The sequence below is a fragment of the Stegodyphus dumicola genome, chromosome 9 (assembly GCF_044657685.1).
Source record: "Stegodyphus dumicola isolate Sdum_Otavi_A_Nest chromosome 9, ASM4465768v1".
Taxonomy (NCBI): Eukaryota; Metazoa; Arthropoda; class Arachnida; order Araneae; family Eresidae; genus Stegodyphus; species Stegodyphus dumicola.
The window spans coordinates 32,587,146-32,611,268 of NC_140776.1; the positions used below are offsets into that span (position 1 = coordinate 32,587,146).

Consider the following 24,123-nt stretch of genomic DNA (forward strand, 5'->3'; position numbering starts at 1 on the left):
CCTTTTATTTGACTCAAAAATATTTACAGGTGGCTCCTCTCGGACTTACAAGAAGCCTCCACTTGGGCTTTAACTTAAGATGCAAAATAAGAAACAAGTCTAATGCTAACTAAATAAAAACTAACCTAAGCTGCACATAAATAACTCACAGAGTTGACCGATATTTAAAGCTCACCGTCGAATGCTAGCAGGCATGCAATAGTATGGCCGAACATAGTAAGATTTGGCTTAAGCAACGACGTGGCCAGAAGGTAAAAACGCTCTACTAAGAACTTCTACGGAAAGTCACCGAGACTTCCCCTTAAATACTGGTTCTACCTCACTTACCTAAAAACATGAGGCTGAAACCTCATTCTTTCAGGGAATTGCAGGTGGGATACAAGAAAATAAGGAAAGCTGTTCAAAATTAAAAGTAACTATTAGGAAATTAAAATAACCCCTACAAACATCTCCAAGTAAATATTTGACTTTCATATTTGACTCCATAAACGGAGTACTTTTAGATGTCGATTTTTAATTCTTTAAATATGTGTTATATTTTTTTAAATAGTTCCTATATGGTTCTTAATTACATTCCAGCCTACGGCCATGTGAATTATTTTTTTTTATACCTCTGGTCCAGGAAGGTGACTGCAAACTTTATAAGAACAAAACTTTCTAAACTTACCAAACTTATTATAATTTCAACAGGTAGAAGTATTTTTCAAATTTATTTAATATAATTAAAAGTAATAGTTCATGTAGTTTTAATAATATGTCAACATGTTTAAGCAAACTATGGGCTGGTAGCAGTGCACGGAGTTGATTTTTCTCACATATTTGGAATTTTATCTGACAAAAACAATTTAAAATAAATTTTCAATTTTAATGGACTAATTATTACCTATCTAAAACTACTTAGTACAATTTGTTACATGGATATTGTGTTACTAGAGCAGTTAATATTGAGTTTCAAGAAAAGTGCCCGAACTGGGAAAATGACTCATATGCTTAAGTTTGCTTTTCATACACAAAAAATGTAAAACGTTCCGAATATTTTGAAAACACTAAATAAATAAAATTACTTCTTAATTTCATAGCTTCATTAGTGAAGCTAACATAAAATTTCGCATTTAATTACATTTTAATGTGGTGTATACCATAGTTACATCAAAAGTTCATTCTTTTCGATTCGCATTGTTTAAACAAAAGCAGAATGAAAATCGGTAACATTTTAAACACGCATTCTACAGTGAGTAAATCTTCTTTTGTTCTGAACAAATAATACCTCTGGCGCTTCATGTACTCACTTGTCAAATGAGACTCAAAAAAGAAGCTGTTAGAATCATTAACTTTTCATGTTGAAAACCAAAGCTCAAGGATCGTAAGTTAATCAATTTCTAGTTAACTTTACAGGCTGTAATCATACTAATGGACTGAGGACATTAAGCTGTCTGAAGAGCTGAAATTCTCTCCGTGACTTATGCTACTCTCGCGATATGTAGCGTCACTGTTTATCACGCAAGTTCATAATTAACTGCAGTACCTAATTGACGTGATGAGGGACTATTTGTTAGAATCGATAATTAAGGAAGAAATTCTTTCGGAATAATTTGCACTAACTTTCTGAATATTAAACTGTTGGTGACGTATGTATGTAACCTTAAGTCAGAACTTGCTGATGAAGAGAACTCTGGTTAGGAGGACTGATTGATTATGCGTTGACTTTGAAGATATCTTCCAGTGATAAATTATAAAATTTTAAAACTTCTACGAAAGTACTTTTTATTTCCTAGTACGAAGTGAAAGGGACATTGTAATAGAGAAAAATGTCGGGTGTATCAAAGAAAACATCCATTTCAACCGCTTTCGAAACCATTTGAACGTTGTTTTTGCGTGACATTTGTATGCACAAACAGAATAAAGAATAATTTTTGCCAAAACGGATTGTAAAATGGATTTAAAATAGATTAAGAAGAGATTTCTTTCATGACGTCTGTACGTACATATAGATCACTCATAACTCAAAAATGTCTAGCTTCAGAACGTTGAAATTTTGTATCTGAATTTTCTATAACATGTAGTTGTGCTCCTCCATATTTTGTTGCCTTTTTGGCACAACATACGTATATTATATATACCAACTCTGTTACCCGTTTCGGTGAGCTGAGTTTGTTATTCTTATATGCAGGTATATTGTGCATTTTTTTTTTTTTTTTTGCTTTAAAAAATAATTGAATTATGTTATTCTCATGTCTTGGCTAAGAGATTTATGCATTTAGTTAATCTGCATTCAATTGCATTATAATTATGAAAAATTTAAAGTTTTCGAAGAACTACTAAGCCTAACTCCATTTGTTTACATTGATTAGCAGAATATTAAATTAGGTCATTTTGTGCACCGTCTTTAATGTCTTTTTGCCGACGGGGACCAAAATTAAACTTTCAGTTTTGTACACCGAAAAAATCTGTCTTATTTGCCCGCTAGCCTAATTGCTTGTTTTTGCGTAAAAACTCTAATTTTAATTCTAGAAACTCTTTTAACTGCATTTGGTGTTTTATGTTTTTGTGTATTTTGCAATTTTTAATGAAGGTACTTTGAGGTTTTATGTATTTTTACCTTTCCGCGAAGTAAGAACTGAGTTAACTGGATGAGAAATACATCTGTAATGAAATTGCAAGAAATGAATGGAATGCACTAAAATATGTGTATTTTAATAGGCCGTAAAAGGAAGTCATGTGGTTTCCACATCAAATTTTCTTACCTATTCGACTGCTCCAATTTGTACAAATGTCGACGATTCACTATTAATGCAAATGGTTATTATCCATTAAGTGAAATTTATAGTATTCTAACTTAAAAACAAAGATACGTATAGAATCTGTTTGCTTAAAACTTCATTACAGGAAATATATGAGAATATTTTATAGGTATGGTGAATAACATAAAAGTAGTATAACTGCAATATACTTTGGGGACGAATATTCTTGAAAACTCAGACAAATACACTCAGAAAATTTTCTTTTAATTCAAAGTAGAACTTCAATATATTTTAAATCTTTAGGTATGCGCATTTAAAAGGCTAATTTATTAACCTTTTATTTATCAAATAGCATTCTGAGGAATGAAATTAGTTTCCTTTCTTCAGAAACAAATCTCAGCACTGACACAACCAGAATATTTGTCATGTCATCGCTATTTTCCAGTTTCTCATCTCCTGAGCATATTATGCTCATTTATCAACATGTATCTATTATCTCGTATCCACGGGGTCTGTGGTTTTAGACGAGTCAAGAGGTTCAAAACAAGGAAAGAGCTTTGCTACGAGATAAACAACAAAAACGGCATTCTCTCAATGCTTCCAGAAGTCAAAGTACTGCAAGCAAAAGAGTGTATTTTAACAGTTACTATTTCAATCGTTTGTACATTTGACGAATTGCACTAAGAGCAATTATCCCAATCATCGTAAACATTTTTGCTAACATACAACAACGAAGAATATAAAATGACGAAGTTTAAAAATAAGTTTTTACTCGTGTATTCTCAGATCCCAAAACTCGAGTGCAACGTTAAACAACATCAGAAGTTTTAAGCATTTTTGAAAGCAACATGCAAAAGCCATACAGAAAATTTCTGAAAGCATACTCAAATATAGGCAGTGAATTATAAAGAAAGAACTAGTTAGCAAAATTTATCACAAACGAAGTCAAAATTCCGGGGAAATTATCCCTAATGGACACAAAAGAAAAATTGAATCCCAAATCATTAAATAATTCCAGAATATTGAATGAATGCAGCTCGAAATGTGTACAAAAATGATGCAGAAAAACATAAAAAGAACATTTCAGAAGAAAGAAAGATCATTTGTGACGATGAAGTTCTATTTCTGTATGTCCCGAGACATCTCGAGACATGAATAATGAACTGTGTTCCGTTTGATTTATATATCTGCGATATTAAATACAAATCTCAGAACTCATTACTGGTGTGCGTTCGGATCATTTTGTTATTTCACATTGTGTCCACAAAACTCCTTAGACCATCATTAGTTTTCAAAAAGTTAGTTGTAGACATAAAATTCCAATTACAAAAATATTTTAAATGAAGGTAGATATTTACATTTTTAAATTTACAATCAGTTTTGCAAAAATTAGAAGATCCACCGGTTTATACGTTCCTGAGCTCTCTATACTTTCATTTAGAAAACTTATTTATTAATTAGTATGTAAGGATTATATTTATTTAGCTCACAGTTAAATTTTAAGTTAAAATTCCTTTCCTATCGCTTCTTAATTTCAACTTACAACTTCCGAACAGAACTTAGTTTTAGAATCACGTTTGAATGCAAATTGAGGAAGAACTGTATTTAAACGCGAAATTCTACTGTCTTAGAGAGAATCAGAGATTCTGGCTAGCACGCGTCCACCATTTTAGGCTACTTTCTCGTAAGCTATTATTACGCTATCTCTATAATAGCGTAATAATAGCTTACGAGCTGTTATTATACGCTATTAGCTATTATTATCTGGTAAGCTATTTATTTACATTTTTTAACTTTCTGTGTCTTACATTTCTTTATTAAATATTAAGTTATTTGCACGTAATCCATAAAATTCAATTCAACAGCAAAATTTTAAAATGAGAATATCTTTAGAATTTCCAATATGCGGTCTCTCCCGCTGGAGATTTTTTTCCCCGTACAGTATTGCCATTGCTCGCATGAAAATCGTTCAATTTCTTAATAAACAATTCGTTAAAGTGTTACAGAATATTAAATCGATTATTAAACAAATTCCAATTCTAAGTTAGGGCTTCCAAATGTCACTTTTCGAGGGAGAATTACTTTATTCAAAACGTGATGCCTCTAGGTAGCGTTCTTTTACCACAATTCGAGAAACATACATGCATTTATACTGATTCTTCTTTATTTAATTTCTTTAAATATAACACAGAGCGATAATATTTGGTGGCAATAATTTGAAAAGGGGAACGGACATTTAAAGCTTTCAACGCAAAATGCCAAAACGAAATTAATAGCCTTTCCTTCTTTACATAGACTTTCTTTGTCTCAGCCGACACACGTGTCGGCATCTGTGCTACTCTTTATAAACGTGTCGGTATCGGTGCTTAAAACTATTTATTTTAAAAAGTACCCTGGAAAATATGACTACAGGAAACAAGAGATTAAGCTATACAATTCAATATAAACTAGGAGTGTTAAACTACGCCAAAGTGCACGGAAACAGAACAGCAGCAAGGCATTTGGGTCCACCACCTACCGAAAAAAATTATACGTACTTGGCGACTGCAGGAAGATCAACTGAAGACTGCTAAAAAACAAAAAAATAATCTTCGATGCCCAGCTCCATCCTGGCCTGAAATTGAAAATGCCGTAAAAATGTGGGTGATGGATAAGAGGAAATCTGGGATAAGTGTTTCAGCTAAAATGATAATCAACGAGGCCAAAGATTTGCAGAAAAACATAGGAATCAGAACTTTTCAGGGTCTGAGGGCTGGTGCTACAGGTTCATGAAAAGGCAAGGCTTATCAGTGCGCACAAAAACAACTATTGCACAGAAAATGCAGCAGATTATACAGAAAAAATACTAGCATTTCATGGGTTTGTTATAAATGTAAACAAGAAAACTTCTTTTGAGCTCGGTCAAATAGAAAATATGGATGAAATTCCACTCACATTTGATGTTCCATCCAACAAGACTGTGATTGTTAAATGGTCTAAATGAATAACCATAAAAACCACAGGTCATGAAAAAACCCGATATACCTCACAAAACTACCTCCGTTTTTCATATTCAAAAGAAAAACTCATCCGAAAGAAAAACTTCCAACGGGTGTAATTGTTCATGTTCATCCGAAAAGCTAGATGGACGAAGCTGGAATGAAACTGTGGCTACAGAACGTATGGGCGAGGCGACCTGGTGGACTCTTAAGAAAACATTCTCTTTTGGTTTTGGATCAGTTTAGCGCCCATAGAACTGAAATCATAAAGAATAAAGCGAGAGAATTAAAAACCCAGATAGCTGTCATTCCTGGTGGCCAATTGCAGCCTTTAGATGTATCGGTGAATAACCCATTTAAGGAAAAAGTGCGAGGACGATGGAACAAGTGGATAGCAGAGCCACATCACGCACTCAAACCCTCAGGTAGAATGAAGCGGCTCTCTATTTCACAAGTGTGCGAGTGGGTAAAAAGATCTTGGGAGGACGTAAAGGCTGAAGTAATTGTTAAGTCATTTATGAAGTGCGGAATCAGTAATGCTCTTGACGGAACAGAAGACGATGAATTATTCGAAGAAGGTGATACTAGCGATGACGGGAACAGTAATGACGACGATATTCTCGTTTTCGATGATGATAATAGTGAAAAGGATTTTTATGGTTTTGAAAGTGATTAAAGTCTAATTTCATGATAGGCAACGTTTTCCTTGAATCTATGCTTTTTGTTTTTTCTGCTTTATTTTGTATTATGTTTGATTGCTTGCCGTTCATTCATTTATTCATTATTGAAATTTACATATCATGTTCCAAATAGCTTGCCGTTTGTTAATTTTCCTTAATAAAAATACGTTTGGTAATTGCATTCAATGATTGTTTATTTGGCTTTTACGAAACGTGAGAACTAAAAGAAACCATATTTTAAGTTATTGTGGTACAGTGCTGTCGCGCGGACTATTGAAACTTTTTTCCTTGTGTGTGGCCTTCTAAATAAGGGTGCGTCTTATATGCCAGTGATGTCATATTTGCCGTCAAATAAGGTATTTGTCATAACCAAAAGGCGAAAAATGCACTTCGGCAGCAAAATCCTCAATCCGCTATCTCTCACTAAAATAAAGCTAATTCAGATCTCCAACCTGAAAACACATAAATTTCATTACAAATATAGAGATAACCATAAAACACTTAACATTTAAATTACCCCTCATATCTCTTCGAAACACCAGGGAAAGGTACATCTCACACTTAAGAAGTCTAAACAAAAATAAATTAAGTAATTGATCGTATAGTCACAACTCTTAAAACTGATTTTTATACTAACGCAATATGGTTACCCAGGTTCGATAAAATAACCATATTTCCGTAAGGAACACATGGGTGACCTACAGTAGACCACAATTAAACTCAAAAGAAACATACAATAATTAAATATAATAAACACATTTATTAAATAATTCAAATCTTATAATTTAAGATAGCTGGCTCAAAATAAACATACACTAATAAAAATCATAAACACATTTATTGAATATTTCCACACATTATAATTTAAGATAGCTGGCCAGAGTACCTCTACAAAAATCTTTTAAAAGTTACTCATAGATTTTTTTTTATCAATCTCCTTTTAAACATTATTCGATTACTAAAAACCATACTGAAATACATCATATTAATCTTTTAAATAAGTACTCAATTTAAACTCATGACAATTAAACATTTAAAACTTAGCTAACACTTTCTCAACTATTAATTGATTAGTACTAGAATCCCAATTTTAATCTATATAAAAGGTCAGCTAAGGCGTTAGAATTTAATTCTTCCAAAATCCTAATAATTACTTATAAAAGAAAAGCAAAATTTAAAATAAAAATGTACACTCACGAGTTCAGCGTAACACAAGTGTGAGCGACTCGAGGAGCAGCGATCCAATCATAAAACTTCGAAACAATTACAACCAAAACTCCCTCGTTGTCAGGTAACCGATACTGTAGTCAGTTCAACGGGAAGCACAACGGAAAATTTTCTCCATTTCAAAACAGTTCAAATAGTTCCAGCACGAATCTGCCCGATAGCATTTTAACTCTAAAATTATCCTGTGAAATGTTCGTGCTGACGCTGTGGATAAAAACAGACAAACAGACAAGAGGAGATGACGACAGTCTATAATCTCTGGAATAACCTGCATCTTCAGCGTGAAACCTTCTGAAAAATACTTGAAAAGGAAGCCACTCCCTTTATTCAATATTATCATCACAAAATCTGTATCTTCGGCGCGAGCAATTCGGGATTAACGGGGAAAAAAGGACGATCCTTCACTCCATATTCCACTCCATTAGAAAATCTGTCTCTTTTTACTAAAAATATCAGCATGATGAAACTAATACCATTGTGCCGCAAGCCAGGAAAAACACTTCGCCGCCATCTAGCAGGATTCGCGCGGGTTCGGACAGGTCTCCGCAGTCAGAACCAAGCAGACGCGGTATATCCATTAACTGCAACACACGGTCGACCCCCGAAGGGTCGCCGCGTTTCTCTCTCTCTCTCTCTTTTTTTTTTTTTTTTTTTTCTTAAAATCTCTTTTTTCAGTCCAAAAATCTGCTCCTGCTTCTCGTGCAACGGCTTGGTTGACAATCACTAAGAAACGCCTCAAACTCACTATTGGCTTTTGAGCCAATAGTGAGTTGGTTAAATTTTTAATTTTAGTGGGGTTTGCCCCACTAAAATTAAAAATTTAACCAATCTTAAAGATACTTGGACTCCCTCTAGCCAACTAGAAAAGAGCTAATAAATAGCCTCTAGAATTCTCAGAAATTCAGAACTTTCTACAAGATGACAGACCCTTTCTTTCCCACGCAAAGAGAATGTTTCCAACCTATAACTCTGTCGAAAATTACCGACACTTAGAACTATTCGCCTCTGAATGAGCAAAACACGTGTGTTCAACCCCCGCGAAAAGGAAATTGGAATTTGTTATGGAAAATTGTTACGTATTATTATTTGTTGTGTACACTTATTATGTATTATTTTACTGTGCATAAGGTATTCTTAGTTATTATATTATTTTAATGTGTTTAATGAATTTGTATTGTTATTATTTTAGTATTAATGTTTAATATTTAAGATCGTTTAAACTTTGACTGAATTACGGCAAAGCTCCTTTAAGTTTGTCTGAAAAGTGTGATTCAGAAAAAAAGGGCGAGGTTTGTTACTTCCGTTTCCCACGAAGCGGTCGGTTGCGGCCAGCTACAATTTACTTAATTTGATTTCTAATTTTTATAATTTGAATTTTACTTGTCAAGAACTGAATTCGCATCGGAAGTGTCTTTATACTTTGAAAGAGGGTATAAAAGTACTTTTCTATAGACATTTTTTTCGCATTTAGAATTTATTTTTATATTAGTTTCTCAGAAAGAGGCAAGTGGAACGAGACATGGTGTGAATATTCCTTAATTGTTCAGGTTTAAAATTTTTAAATTACTATCCCTTGATTTGTCGATTTGAAATATTAAAATAAGAATAATTAATTTGCCTTTTCATATTTTAAATTTGTAAAATATTTCTAAAAATAAATTTTTAATCTTTCAATTTGTATATTATTTAATTCTAAAATTTAATAGTTTCTGTACTTTTTTAATTTAATATCTTTTCTCTTAGTAGTATACTCTTTTTCTTCTAATTTATAAATTTTAAGCTTTTGTTTCATTATATCCATACTAACTTTAATAGGGAATATAGTACTAATGACAAATTATCTCCTAGGAAATATGAAGAAAAATTTAGATAGTAAATGCGTAATATTCTGGAAATTAAAAATTGGAATTAGTGATTAATTAAATCAGAACTGTGATTAAAAATTTTAAACTAATAAAAAAGATAATTTAAGCTATAAGCGCAAGAAAATCATTGTTAATTTCACAAAAACATCCCAACACTTCAAGAAGAGTTGTAATCTCTTTATAAAGCATCAGCAACAATGCATCAGGATCGCGTTTCGTCTTTTTGTATTTCTGAACAAAATTCCTATCCCAATTTTAAATTTGCTAATCAATTAAGAAACTATCTGAATTTAAATATTGAATAATTTATTAAATGTGAAAAAGCTCCTTGGGGTGATGGTCGACAATAAATTTCAAAAATAAAAAAAAATAAATATATATAATACTCACACACTACATTTTAAGCAAAGTTGATTTTAAAATGTCTCCTTCATAGCAATATGCTTAAATCCCAATCCGAAAGAGTTAGCATGATTGGTGGTTGTATATGTAATATCTAAAGCAGCATAACGTAGATTCTCAATTTTCTAAGATCTTTCAGCTTTAGTTGCAATCAACTCCGGAAAAATATTGAGAGAGAAAACGACTGGAGATGCATCTAATCTTATACATACGCCATATGGCAGCTAAACAAGAAATGATTTAAATCATCTTTGTTAGTACACGTAAGGCATCTAGTGATAGAAGATACAATTATCATACCAGCAAGCCAAATAATAATATGATGTTTACTCGATGGGTGGAACTTCTCTGTTACCCTCAATTTTGAAAAATAAATTTAAGAACATAAACAACAAATTACTGAAATTCGAAGAGGTCTTCAGTCAACTCTGTATTGTTTAACTTATTGTAAACAAGCGAAAGTATAAGGAACTGTGACAAATTTGGAAGGAACATAGCTGGCAATGAATCTTCTCAAGTTTTCTATAATTATATTGAATCCCTAGAGCTCTAATAAAGAAATATTTATATATGACTTATATTCGAGATAATTCATAATAACACATTTATGTTCCAGAGATAAAAGCTCTCTATTTTGTTAGTTCAAACTTTGCTTTTAGGAAGTCACATTTTGTATTCAATGATTTTTTTTTACTTTACAGTTTGGCAACGCTGCACTTTCACGAAGACAATTTTGAATTCGAAGCATTCCATAGATGGAAAAAATAAAACGCAACATGATTAGTATAATTAGTATAATTAGGCTAATTTTTCTTGTCCTTTGTGTTATATGTTTGATCAGATAGCCTAGCTCAGTAAAAGTAGGCCGCCAGTGTAACTCTGATTAAAAATCCGTTTATAACCACGTGCAGTGCTGATAAGGACCACGTGTTTCTGAGACTCCTTCCCCTTTATTTTTCTTTCTTTCTCCAGATGAGGAGGGACCTTTAGCTGCCCTCGAAATCGATTGAGTGTTTCAATATTCTTACGCTAAATACAAGGTTGTTTTTACGATTTTGATTGTCACATTAGCGTGCTTCTCTTCTTGTGTACAAAGAGCTTTATTTGACATCATCTATAAATCCATGTTTCAAACTGATACATATTTTTCTTTGAATTCAGAACAGCTTATGCATAAAAAAAATCCCATAGAAATGGAAAATTATACACTATGCTTATAAAACAGCCATCTTATTTATTAAAAAAAAAGAAATCAAGTAAAACAATTTTGCCTTATGACAAAGTAAAAATATATCGTTCTTCAAAAACACCTCAGAGTGAATAAATCAATACACTTGAAAAAAAACTAAAGAGATTTGAAAAATTTTAAATCTTGCAGGCAATTATCAAATAATGAAATGTCTGGCAATAACAATATTTTTGAAACCATTTTCCTTGTTATGTGTATGAGATTTGTTTGTTATTTGTTTCTTATCCACCATTCGGCAGATGACATTCATTACAGATACTGTTTATGCTCATTTCGATTTGTACAATAATCGAATTAGCATCCAAGCGTTAAAAATGAAAACTCTCCAAAAACATGTTTTAATTTAACTAACTACCGTTCTCCTTCTCTTTAATTTCTTCTAGAAACGTGATCCGGAGAAGGAAATGCTAAAATTGCTTAATCATCTGAAATGCTCAGTATATCATTTGCATGCAGCACTATTATTTGGCACTTAGTTATGTACGCTGGGGCGGACACATTCAACTTCCATTTTGTTCCTTCCCTAATACGCATATCCTACATTATTGCTTTAGGAACATTTACCATCTGCTCTTCCATTAGTGTAACAAAGGGATATAATTGATCAGACGAGGAATTGTGATAAATTTGGAATTGATAATGCCACAATTCCAACAGCGCAGTAACAAAAAGATGTCTAATAGCACTGGCTTCTGCACAAAGGGAAACGTTAATTTACGTGTTTAATTTACGCGAAAATATAATTACTTAACAGCTACCGGGGATCGCATTAAACTGTGGTTTGCCCGAAAGTGAAAGCCATTCCATCAGCGAATGGCGGGGGACTATTAAATGGAAAATTTCCCCCCAGTGTGGAAGTTCTGAGCTCTCATAATTTTCTACCCAGAGGAAAAGATATATTTTTGGTTTACGTTGAGAGAGTGGCCAGTTAAGTGCAGTAGCTTTCGGAAATTTTAATGTTAATCGCTGCTTGGAAGCCAATTATGGATCTGGGCGGTGTAATTATTTTAAAATGCTTATTTGATTATCAGTCATTTGATGGATAATACGCAGATAAAAGGAAATATATGAACTTCAGTTTATTAAAAAAGTATTCATTTTGTTATGATTGCAACGAAAGCGCCTTTAACTGAACTCTGAAATTAAAAGTAATTAAAGAATATTTATTAAAAAAATGAAATCGAATCAAGACAGGAGAGCAACAGGCCAAAATAAAACGTTAAATTATCGAAACAACAACCTTTTGATTGGCGTAGATGTAAATGTCTACCAATTTCGAAAGCAAAGAGTTATAAGTCCCTTTTCATCGAGAAATCAAAGAAATCTGGTCAAGATTACAGATTTTGTTTCTCCTCATGAACACAAGTGACTTTTATGAAAGTGACACTGAGACAATATAACACGTGACATTAGAGAACCTCCTGGTCCAGTGAGAACAAACCACAGAATCCACGGTGGGCCAGTGAAAATGGTCAAGGAAGACTTTGTTAAGGACAACCCCCTTGGCGGTATATCCGTTACTGATCTAGTAAGAGAAAAAGAAACGTTGCTGTTGTCTGAGAAATACCGCGAGGTTAAGAGGCGTTCGAGCGTCGGTAATTTCGTCTTCAGAAATATTGCTGTTATGCTACTTCTTAATTAAAGAAGAAGGCTTAAGTTTTTTAATAAATCTAAAAAAGACATCTGGTCTTGGTTTTTCCATCATCGGAGACGTTAGAACACCAGACGTTGGAGAGGACACTGTTTGACCTCGAAATTGATAAAGTCTTGACGAAAATTTACGCCAAATAAAAATTGTTGCTTTGCTAATTTTATGAAATCAAATGCTTAAATAATAGTTCTTACTTTTTCGAATATTGCAGAAATGATTCCATCCGCAGAAAGACAACTTACTAATAGCACTGATTTGCACCAGTTTAAAAATAGTCTTAAATGGAGCAAAGATTTAATTTTTCTTATTTTGGAGATGTGTTATTTTTTGCAATTTACGAAGTTAATGAAAATTTAAATGCAAAGTTAAACATTATATTTCTCATATGTGTAACGTGAATACAAGTCAATTTCTATTATATTATCCATCACAAACCCATGAGATTACGTTACTTAACTACGGCAAACCACGGGGCATCTGTCTCTTCTATGAAAGCATATCTTCCGTAGTAAGATAATCCTGGAATTTTTTGCTATTTCTCGTCAAGTAAATAACATAATGTTAACATATTCAGAAGAGTATTAGTTTTTTTAATTGAGTAACTTTTAAAAGAACATCATGTTCAACGGCAAATACCTGTTTCCATTTACCTGTTTCCATTTGCTGCTCCAATAAATAATGACACACGTTTTTAAATTTTATATTTATAAAACATCGGAATTTAGACTTATAAACTGCAACTTGTTTAATAATAAATTTGCATGAAAATACTATGTAAAGATTTTAACATGAATTTCTATTTACACATTTCATGCTTTGTTATGCAAGATGACAAATATTATGAAAAACAAACTTCTTTTTTATTTAAATATGAGCGCAATATTCGAAAATTGATTTCTTTATGAACGTAAAGATTAATTTTCTTCGCAGGAAAAGAAAAAGGCCGAATGTATAAATGAAAAACTGTTTTCTCTTCCCTAGAGTAGAAATTTACTTTCGCTAATCAGTTTATGAAATGTTTATTCTCACTTCAACCTAATTTAGTATTAAACACATACGCTGGGTAGAGAGATATATAGAGTCCAGTACTAAATCTGTCTATATATTTACTCACTGATGAAAATCATCAAATTAACAGTTTTAGGAAGTTTACTTTAAATAGAATATATTTCTCAAAACCTCCATGCGATGATAATTTTAAATGTTTTCGAAAACACTATAGCAATTGACTTTCAGTATAGAACAGCTATATAGTATTTTGCTAGAGTGTATAAGAAATCTTTCTCGTGGATATCGACAGCGAAATATGTTAGCTAGTATTTTGCTTAAGGTAAAATTTTAAGTTATTGATTAAATGTAGGAAAAATTTACAGCATCTTTTTCTATCCTATTCCTTATCTTGTGATATTAAAATTATCACAATTCTATTTGTAAAACAAAATAATTTTATTTACCTGTAGACCTTTTCCACCTTATAACAGGATCTGGATAACCATTAGCTTGGCAGTCAAATACAACAGGCTGGCCCATAACAACAGATTTATCTGAAGGTTCTGTTCGCCATTTAGGAGGAACTGTAAAAGCATTTACGTTTACTGACCATTTCATTCACGAAATTAAAATATTAGCAAGATTTTAAATAGTTCAAAATTAAATGCTATTCATTAATATAAAATTCTTTGGGACAAGAACTTAAAAGCAGCTACTTTGAAAGTATTCATGATAAAAAAGTAAATTCTACAAATTATTGAAAGGCATTTTCAGCGAATTTACTTTGAATAAAATATGAAAATGAATTCTAAGAAAAAACTTACTCCATTAAAATACTAACTGCAATATTTACTGTAGCTACTCCTCTACGTGCATTTAATCTCTATCTCTACAAAATAAATTAAAGCAAGGAATAGGAAGTTCCTAATCTCTGTTGAATATATTTTAATAGAACAAGATGCTTTGCTTTAAAAAATTGATTTGACAGCCTCAAATAAAAGCATTCAGATGTTGAAATCCAAATATCTGATTGAAATTAAAAGTGCCAGCCAGACAATGACGGGTTTGATATGCGGTAAATTAGGCACATTTTCAGTATTAATAATTCTGCTAAAATGCATGCAAAGCAGAACTAAATAATAATTCATGTCACATTACCTCTGACAATCATGGTGGCAGTTTGGTTTCTTGATGCTACGGGATTAGTCGCTATACAAGTGTAATTTCCATTATGATTTTGAGACACACTACTGAAAGATAAAGTCGAAGTAAATTCGTTGACAGTACTAATAGAACCTCTAAGATCGTCTGGCAAAGGCTTTCCATCTTTCATCCAGGAAATTCGAATAGGCAGATCTCCAGAAGCAACAACACAAGTCACTGTAGCTCTTTTACCTTCTGATAAGCCAGATGCGAAAAAGAATGGTTCTACGACCGGAGGAGCTGAAAACAAGCAAATACCTTAGGCAATACCAAATCAAATATTAAATTATTTCAGATATTTATAAATATGAAATTATTACTACCTAAATAAAAAAGGGATTGCACTTTGGCTTCTGAAGAAATCAAATAGTTCAATTTTGAAAGTACTGCTTTTTAATATTTTTATTAAATATCCATTAAAAAAAGAAGCATTTCTTATTTAATTATGTATGATTTTATGCTGTAAATTGCAACAATTGTGAATAATTTATTGATTTTGAAATGAAAAACCTTAAAAATTGAAATACCTTAAAAAGTGAAATCAGATTTTTCAGAATAGGAAATCGGTCTTAAAGTTTCAGCTTTCATGACACTTCATAATTTATTGGCAGAATTGTTATACGTAGCATGTTGATAGTTCACGCTACATAAGTCCTTGAAATGACATTTCAAGTTAAAGAACGTTACTACTTTTTTCTTTTGTATTAATTCGGCGAACATTTAAAAATGTGCATTTTATTAATGCAGTTTGCTAAGTAGCTTTATTATTACACGAATTAATAACACAAAATCGAAATAATGTATTTTTTGTACATCATTTGAGGTAAGAGAAAGAATAAGTCGAAATATTTGTTACTGATGTGATGACAAAACTGTGGGGCACTTATTGCAGCATAATGATATGAGATGAGAACACATATCGCAAGAATTAAGTGTCCACTAATAAATTAGGTTTAACTCGTCTACTTCCGTCTGTGAATGTCTTCTTATTTATCTAGGCAGTTACCTTCTAAACATGAAGAGATTTACAGAAAATCTTAAATATATATAAAGAAAATATTCAAAAACAAAATGTATTATTTATACAGTATAATATAATTAAATGCAGTTATTTTTAATCATAGTGCTTTATAAATAATTTAAAGTTTTTTGTAAATATAATAGTACCGTATAAATGAAATCCTTAAATACTGCAAAATCTTTTTTGGAAAGCAAAATTCGTGTGGTCTGTTTGAATAACAGGTAATATCTGTGTGTCCGCATCATATAATGTAAAATCAAGAAAGGTAAGTATTTTTGGAAAATATGCTAAGGAACTCGGTTGTCAATAGTGTGGTTCGGTTGTTCATAATGAGGTACTGAGATCAATGTGAAATTAAAATGTGATTTTAACAATCATATTAATACATCTTAAATACGTAAGAGGAATATACAATACCAATTACATTCGGTTAATATATATGTAACAAGCTTTATTTTATAAAACGTGAGTAACAGAAAGATTCTTAAAAATTCTATCTCATTGATGTCATAATTTTTTAAAGTAAATCGCATTAGTAAAACGTCAAGAAGAACACACGATACCGCGCCTACTGATAGTACATTAATTAAGATGTCAGTAAATATGCTTCAGTCCCTAATATAAGGATACTGTTTGAGTGCAATTTTCAACTTTTGTATCTTTTATGTAAAAATTAATCTACTCGCGTATATGATTAAACAGTATTTCTGGCTTTTCAGATATTTTATTCCTCTGACCGTATATACAGGGCATATACGGTCAGAGGTCAGACCGTATATACAGGGCATATACGGTTGCTTTATCTATCCAAGCCGTATATATACGGCCTGGCTGATCAGGGGAATGACTTGGAGTATTGTATTATTACTAGTTTTAGCCCGAGAGAGTGTTTTTTCTACATCGTAATTTCGAAAGCAATACTGTCATTTTAGTATCGAAAGACGTACTTTAATCAATTTCTCTTGAACAGTTTTCCAAAGTTCAAGGAGGATTTAAGTGGACTTTTGGATTCAAAAGTATGATTTTATGCTTCAAAGTTCGATCAAATGATTTGCCTGATTCAAAAGTCGACATATAATCCTCCTAGAAGTCTAAAAGCGCAAAAATACGTAGATGATACACCTGGGGATTTAGTAGGGATATAAAGAGTATGGCCTTGATACCTATTTCTTGTTCCATATTTTCCAGGCAATTAATAGCGGATTTGACATATGGCTGTTTGCTTTGTCTTAATGCTATTTTGTATGTAAAAGTATTTTGCATGCATTAAGTTATTTTGTATGGAGAAGTAGGGTATATCATATGTTTCTAATGATATGGGGAGTTGGCCTTAACAGTGTCCTGCACTGTTAAGGCACAGTTAGTTTTTATCTGTCGTTACAAGAAAAACCATCACCAAGATAAATTGCTTTCAAAAACTTTCTTTAGATTATTTGAGCCAGGTTCTAAGATTTTTTTTTTCTTCTCATTGATGATAATAAATGGATCTTTTTCTATTGCGGTCATTTAAATAGTATATCCAAGATTCATCTATTCTGACAACATTTTTCAATTTTTGTTCGAATAATTGTTTCTCAAAGAGAATTCTGCAGCGCATTCTTCTTTGGGCAATGTGTCTTGGAGAAAGAGGATACACATTATGTTTCTTTCTATCTTTTAAGATTCAAATCATCATTAATCACCTTGTTTAGAGTTGATATTATGCATTTTAATGATTATGGAACTGATTGTGCTTAACCTTCCAGCACTCACGTATGCGCAAAATTTACGACAAATTCAGTTTGTAATGCACATTTTTCGCATATCGAAGCTGAAACGTATGAAGGTCATTTTTATTCTTCTTTTCTACCCTTTCGAACTGGGGTTTTGTGCTCGATGGCAGCTTTTTCGTAACAGTTACGACACGCGCGTGGTCGTGGGGGAAAATGGGAAAAATATTTTTCTTCTCAAATATTTTGTAATTTTGTGTTATTAATTGCAGTGTATTATATTAATTTGAATACATTTTTGTCTGTAAATTTTATATCGGTTTTCATAGCAAAAAATATGTGCAACCTGCTGATTTTGCTCGAATTCTTCAAGAATTATCTGGTGAAGAAAATGAAGACAAGGAAACCTTTGGATGGGAAAACAATAGAAATTTCCATTCCTTATTTTCTTTATTTCTATTTTTTAGAAATAAATAAAAACATTAAAGTTAGTTTAAAGTGCGTTTTTGTAACCAGTAAGAAATAAATTTCCTTGCAGAAGTAAGTAATACTAAAATTACTTTTTTCCTACCAAGGTGTTTTCCTTTTTTATTGTCTATACTTGTCTTTGATGAATATTTGAATGAGCTTCAATTTTAAAATATAATTTTTAAATAATAAATTTAAAATTTTCTAAAATGAAATACATCATTGCATTTCCATCTCACTAACATAAGAACTAAAAAATAATTTACTTATATTTGAATGTGATATCATTTGTATTTTGCAATAATAAGAGTAATATTTTATTTCTTAACAAATTTATTATCGAAATTCACTCATTTCTGTCGTTTTTCGTGCCAAAATCTGTAAAATAACGGATGTCGTAGAAAATATGACGCGTGCGTGCTCATGTAAAATTGCCAAGCGCCCGTGCTGGAAGGTTAACAGTAGAATTCTTAGGTTTGCAAGATGCGAAATATCCCTTTGTATCCTCCGATATGTAATTTAAAGAATTTTTCTTTAGGAGCCAAACTTTGATGCTTTCTATTTGATAATATTATCTATCGCTGCTTTAGATACCGAAATATCATGGTTTTCACAGCATTTTCAATAACTAAATACGGACAATTTTCTCCAGAAAGAGCACAAAAGTATCCTTGTGTCCATATTGCTTCTTTAAAACCGCCATTTTGCATGAAAGCCACATTGTCAAGTAGTAGACTATAGTTTACACTTTCAAAAATTTAACTGCGGAAAAAAAAATTTCCAATGTGATTTTATAGCAAAGTAAAGTCGTCTAAAAGTGTGCGAACAGCCTCTGTATATTTGTCGTATGTAGTTGTTTCTGTTAATAAAATTGGTAAATGATTGACCCTCGAAATCGTTGGTCTTTTATTACCATATTGAACACTGATTTTATAGAGTGGTATTTCAGTAGACTAAAGATGCATTTTATTTTTTATTTGCCTTCCTTTGAGTTTTCCCTCTTTTGTTGAAGCATAAGTCAATACATTTACATTACTCCAAATCTTAATGATTTAATTTTTAATAACATCTGTTCTTGAAAACAGGTTTAATTTTTGCCAAATGATCTTTTCAAACCGAATTTTATTCAAAGATGTTACAGATAATTCTTTACATATATATTTATGCAACATATATATCGAAAGTGAACCTACCCATAACATTAAGGGAGACATCTCTTCGAGCTGTTCGACTCTGGTTATTTTCAGCAATACAATGGTACTTTCCTCCATCACGTGATCTCTGTATATCTTCGATAATCAAAGTCCCATTTGGGAATGTCTTTTGCCTGTGATTGTGAGGTAGAGTTCTGCCTTCTGCAATCATAATAATCATTAATTGAATACAGAAATAAATTTAATTAAATGCATAATTAAATACATAAAATCAGTTTCTTCTAAAACACTGATTATGACTAAAACTTATTTCTTAGACATCCTATGCATATATTACTTAACTTACATTATAAAATATAAAGTAACTGCACATTTAACTTACATTATAAAATATAAAGTAACTGCACATTTAACTTTTAAAATTATTCTTTGAAATGCAGAAAAATAAGCATTACGAATTATATGACGAATTTCTATGTAGCGTATGTATGAATATTTCTGCTATAATACTGAATGCATTAAAAGATAAAATATTATACCATATTTAGTAATTTGGAAGTTATTTCCATTTAGTGAAAGAGTTTGCTTTCATTATTTTTAGAATATATTTATTTTAATGGAAGACGAGAAAATTTATTAAGAAGTTTCATTTCTTTACATTTGTATTCTAATTACTTTGAAGTGCGTAAGTATTTTTCTTTTAATACACTCATACATATTTTTTTACATTTACAAATTTATATAATTTTTTACAATTACAAATTTACATAATTTTTTACAATTACAAATTTACATAATTTTTTACAATTACAAATTTACATAATTTTTTACAATATTACAAAGTAGTCTATATAGTTTTATCATGCATATAAAATTGTATTCACAAACGTTTGAAGCTAAACTAACAAAATTTAATTTTGAATAGCATTTTAACTTTTTATTTAATTTTTTAAACTATTAAAGTAAACAAAGGAGAACTGTTAAAGCAAATAAATTTTCTACTATTAAAGTAAACACAAACTTTAAAACTATTTAAGTAAACAATTTTTTTAAAAATATACTTAATTTTTTTAATTGAAAATTTAAGTAATTAAAAAAAATGAGTGTATATTGAAAGAGGAAATGATTCAGTATTATAAACGTTGTATATGCGCGTTCGTAATGGGTATTCAGTTAAATATGAGAGGGGTCCATTACGCAAACTAATAATTAGAAATTTTGGTAAAAATATGTGATATAAACCTCATATATTGTTTTAGGTTTAACTCTTTCACAACGAAGTCGCCCATAACCCTGTGCATTCAAACATCAGCAGGCCGCCACGGAGAGCTTATGTTTATTTTCTACCTGATGTTTTCCCTGATCATGTTAGTGCATGGCTCGTTAGTTTCGTGAGTTGTTAAATGGCATACCAATCATTCTTTTGAAGATACTGAAGTAGTTCTCTTATTTGAATGCACCGTCGATCTCCTTCGTTTAGTGTCGGCATTTAACTATTGATGCTCGCAGTTGCAATCCTATCCTAAAAGAAAACTGCACACAGTTGTTGAAACCGTACAGAGATCCCCAAGAGAGAAGTAATCGCTTCAGCGAATTAGGTTACTGTTAACGCTGCAGCAGTTTACTAAGCAAGAGGAAAGAAATCCATTCCAACAGAAATTCGTATTTACGGGCGGGTCAGATGTTTGACAGGAACAGATTATGGCCTCTCACGATGCGAAGGAATTAAAGAAGAAACAGTCATTGATCCCAGTTTCTAAGAATAAAGTTCAATATTTGTACCATCTCACAGTGTTGCAGTCAAAGAGGACTGCCAGAGACTGCTTGTTGTTAATATGAACTTTTCATGCATATACATTTTCAGTGTTGAAAGTTTTTTATATTGCCCAAGTGGAAGTTTTAAGATTCGATTATTAACGCATTCATATATTTTTATTGTTCATTCCTGTACAGATGTTGTCTATTCCACATATTAAATATGCTTTTCTTTCGGAAAAATTATATTTATCGAAGACTCTTACTTCAGCTTTCTTTCTATTTATAATCAAAATCATCAATATCTCCTCCAATTTGTTATAATTTCATCAGCACTGATACTTGATTTCATACTGATGTTAGTAATTTCGGTATTTATTTACAAAAAGAAATTGAATCGAACTAAACATTATGATAAAAGATCATTTACTGTTCCGGTGCGCCGGAACAGAACAACTCAACCTGACTCTTTCGCTTCTGGAACTATGCCAAAGAACATAGAATTCAGTTGAACAGTCAGACTCAGACGAACGCATTCGCAAGGCAGCTGTAATGCTGTCTCTTTTTGTTCTGTTCTCGTACTTATAAGTGCTATATGTCATTTTATTGTTTATACTTGTATTGTGCAGTTATTTAATATAAGTTTGTGTTTAAAACGAAGACGTGTATCAAGTTCATTCGCATTACGTCGCAACATAATATTTTGGAGGCACCGAGGAGATAAAAGGATTTTTGATTTCGGTTTCGTCAGCACTGCAACGCTGCATTCGGTACAGTATTGGCTACTACTGGATACATTTAGAATCACTTCATTTAAAGACCAAGCAAGATAAGTATTTTTTTTCTTTTTTATAAGTTTGACTTTGGTTTTCCTCATTGCACCATTACGTCGTAATGGAAGACAAGGTTAAGATTGCAAAAAATAGTAGAGGTAGAGCGAAAGCTGCTATTACCAGAATTTCAAATTTCATTAATGATGATAAGCAGTTATTCGAAAAATACGATTTAATGAATAAACTTAAAAAAATTGAAAGCGTTTATTCTGATTTTGACAAGGCAGACGCAGAACTTCCGCCGGAAAGTTCTGAAATGGAAGAATTTGAGAAAAAATATTATGAAACTAAAGCCAAACTACAACAGGAACTTGAGAAACTAAATGTTATTGTTAATATGCAAGTTACTAATGTTAATGAATGTCAAATTCCAGTTTCTAGTACTACAAATACTGCTAATAATTTTAAATTACCGAGAATAAATATGCAATCCTTCAAAGGTAATTACAGAAACTGGATTCTTTCAAGGACTTATATGTATCATTAGTGCATAACAATGAAAATTTAAGCAACATTCAAAAATTTCAATCTCTAAAGGGTTTATTAACTGATGAATCGGCTTCTATTATTAAACATATTCCCATTTCAGAAAATAGTTATATGGAAGCCTGGGGAAAATTATTATCTAAGTATGATAAAAAAAACAAATTGTCACATCACTAATAAAAACTTTCATGGAACAATCTTGTGTAATTAATGCAAACTCAATTAATTTGCGAAAAATTGCCGATACTTCTGATGAGATTATCAGAGGTTTAAAATCTATTGATCTAAAAGCTAGTGAAAGGGATATTTGGCTAATTTATATTTTATTACAGAAGTTTGACAACGAAACATGTAAACAATGGTCTGAGTTTTCAGCAAAAATGGAATTTCCTACATTTGAAATGTTTATTCAATTTATAAATGATAGATGTTCCTCTTCAGAAATTTTCCACGAAAAAGAAAGGGAAAAAACTCAACCTAATGTTAAAAGATTTTCTGTGAACAAAAATATCAAATGTATTATGTGTAAATCAGATCATTTTCTTTTCAAATGCCCCAAATTTAAAGCACTAACTGTCAAAGAAAGAATTCAATTTGTTAGGAAAAATAATCTTTGTTTAAATTGTTTGCCTATTCAACACAAAAAAATCTGAATGTATGTCTCAACATCGTTGTCATTATTGCCAGTTATTGCATCATTGTACTCTGTGTGAAAATCAGTTAAAAAGTTATTCCACATCTGCGTCTCTTTCTGTGACTAGTTTTCAGTCAGAACAGCAAAGAAAGAATCCAACCGCGAATGAAATACCAAACATTGCATCTACGAATGAAAACAAAAACGGAACTGTAATTCAAAATAATAGCGTTCAAACAACTTTTGGCTTATTGCCAACTGCATATGTAAATTTAATTGATTCGATGGGTCAAAAACGTAATATTTGAATGTTTTGTGATAATGGTTCCGAATCAACATTATTATCTGAATCTTGTATTAATTTATTGGGATTTAAAAGACAAAATGCGCGTTTCCCTGTCAAGGGTTTAGCGGAGTCAGAAGTCGCAGTTACAAAAGGTTGCGTTGAAATCGAGTTGATGTCAATCCATGATACATCAATGAGAATGCTAATTAAGGCATTTGTATTAGATAAACTAACTTCTGCGCTTCCAAGCCAAAAAATAAATGAGAAAGACTTTTCGCATTTGAAAAATGTAAAGTTAGCTGATCCATATTTTCACATTCCGGATAAGATAGATATTATTCTAGGATCTGACTACTTGTTTTCTATTTTACTTCCTGGACAAATAACTTGTTCTCAAAGTGATTTAATTGCTCAAAACTCAATTTTTGGTTTTCTCATATCCGGAAAACTACCTGAATCTCAAACGAAATCAAATTTACTTTCAAACATGCATATTTATGAAATAAATATTGACAGCGAATTGAAAAAAAACCAAAAATTGAGTTAGAAGAAGTGTCAAATTCAACTGACACTGTATTCTCACCTGAAGAACAATTTGTTGAAACACATTTTCGGGAAAATTACTCAAATAATTCATATGGTCGTTTTGTGGTGAAGTTGCCATTTTTAAAATCTAAATCTGAATTAGATAATTCAAAACCAACTGCACTTTCTCGATTATATGCTATGGAACGTAAATTTAAGGAAATCTCAGAATTTGAAAACCAATACAAGGATTTTATGCATGAATA

The 24,123-nt window shown here is 31.5% G+C and overlaps 1 protein-coding gene across 4 annotated transcripts in view; it reads right to left on the minus strand.

Moving 5' to 3' along the window:
• LOC118192447 (cell adhesion molecule Dscam1-like) overlaps positions 1 to 24,123 on the minus strand; it is an 816,729-nt gene that overhangs the window by 361,874 nt on the left and 430,732 nt on the right. For all 4 annotated transcript variants that reach the window (XM_085823333.1, XM_085823331.1, XM_085823332.1 and 1 more), the window contains 3 exons: positions 19,378 to 19,539; positions 14,942 to 15,226; positions 14,248 to 14,367 (listed from right to left, as the gene is read on the minus strand). In XM_085823333.1, coding sequence (XP_085679459.1) covers positions 14,248 to 14,367; positions 14,942 to 15,226; positions 19,378 to 19,539 — 567 coding nt within the window. The remainder of the gene's footprint in view (positions 1 to 14,247; positions 14,368 to 14,941; positions 15,227 to 19,377; positions 19,540 to 24,123) is intronic.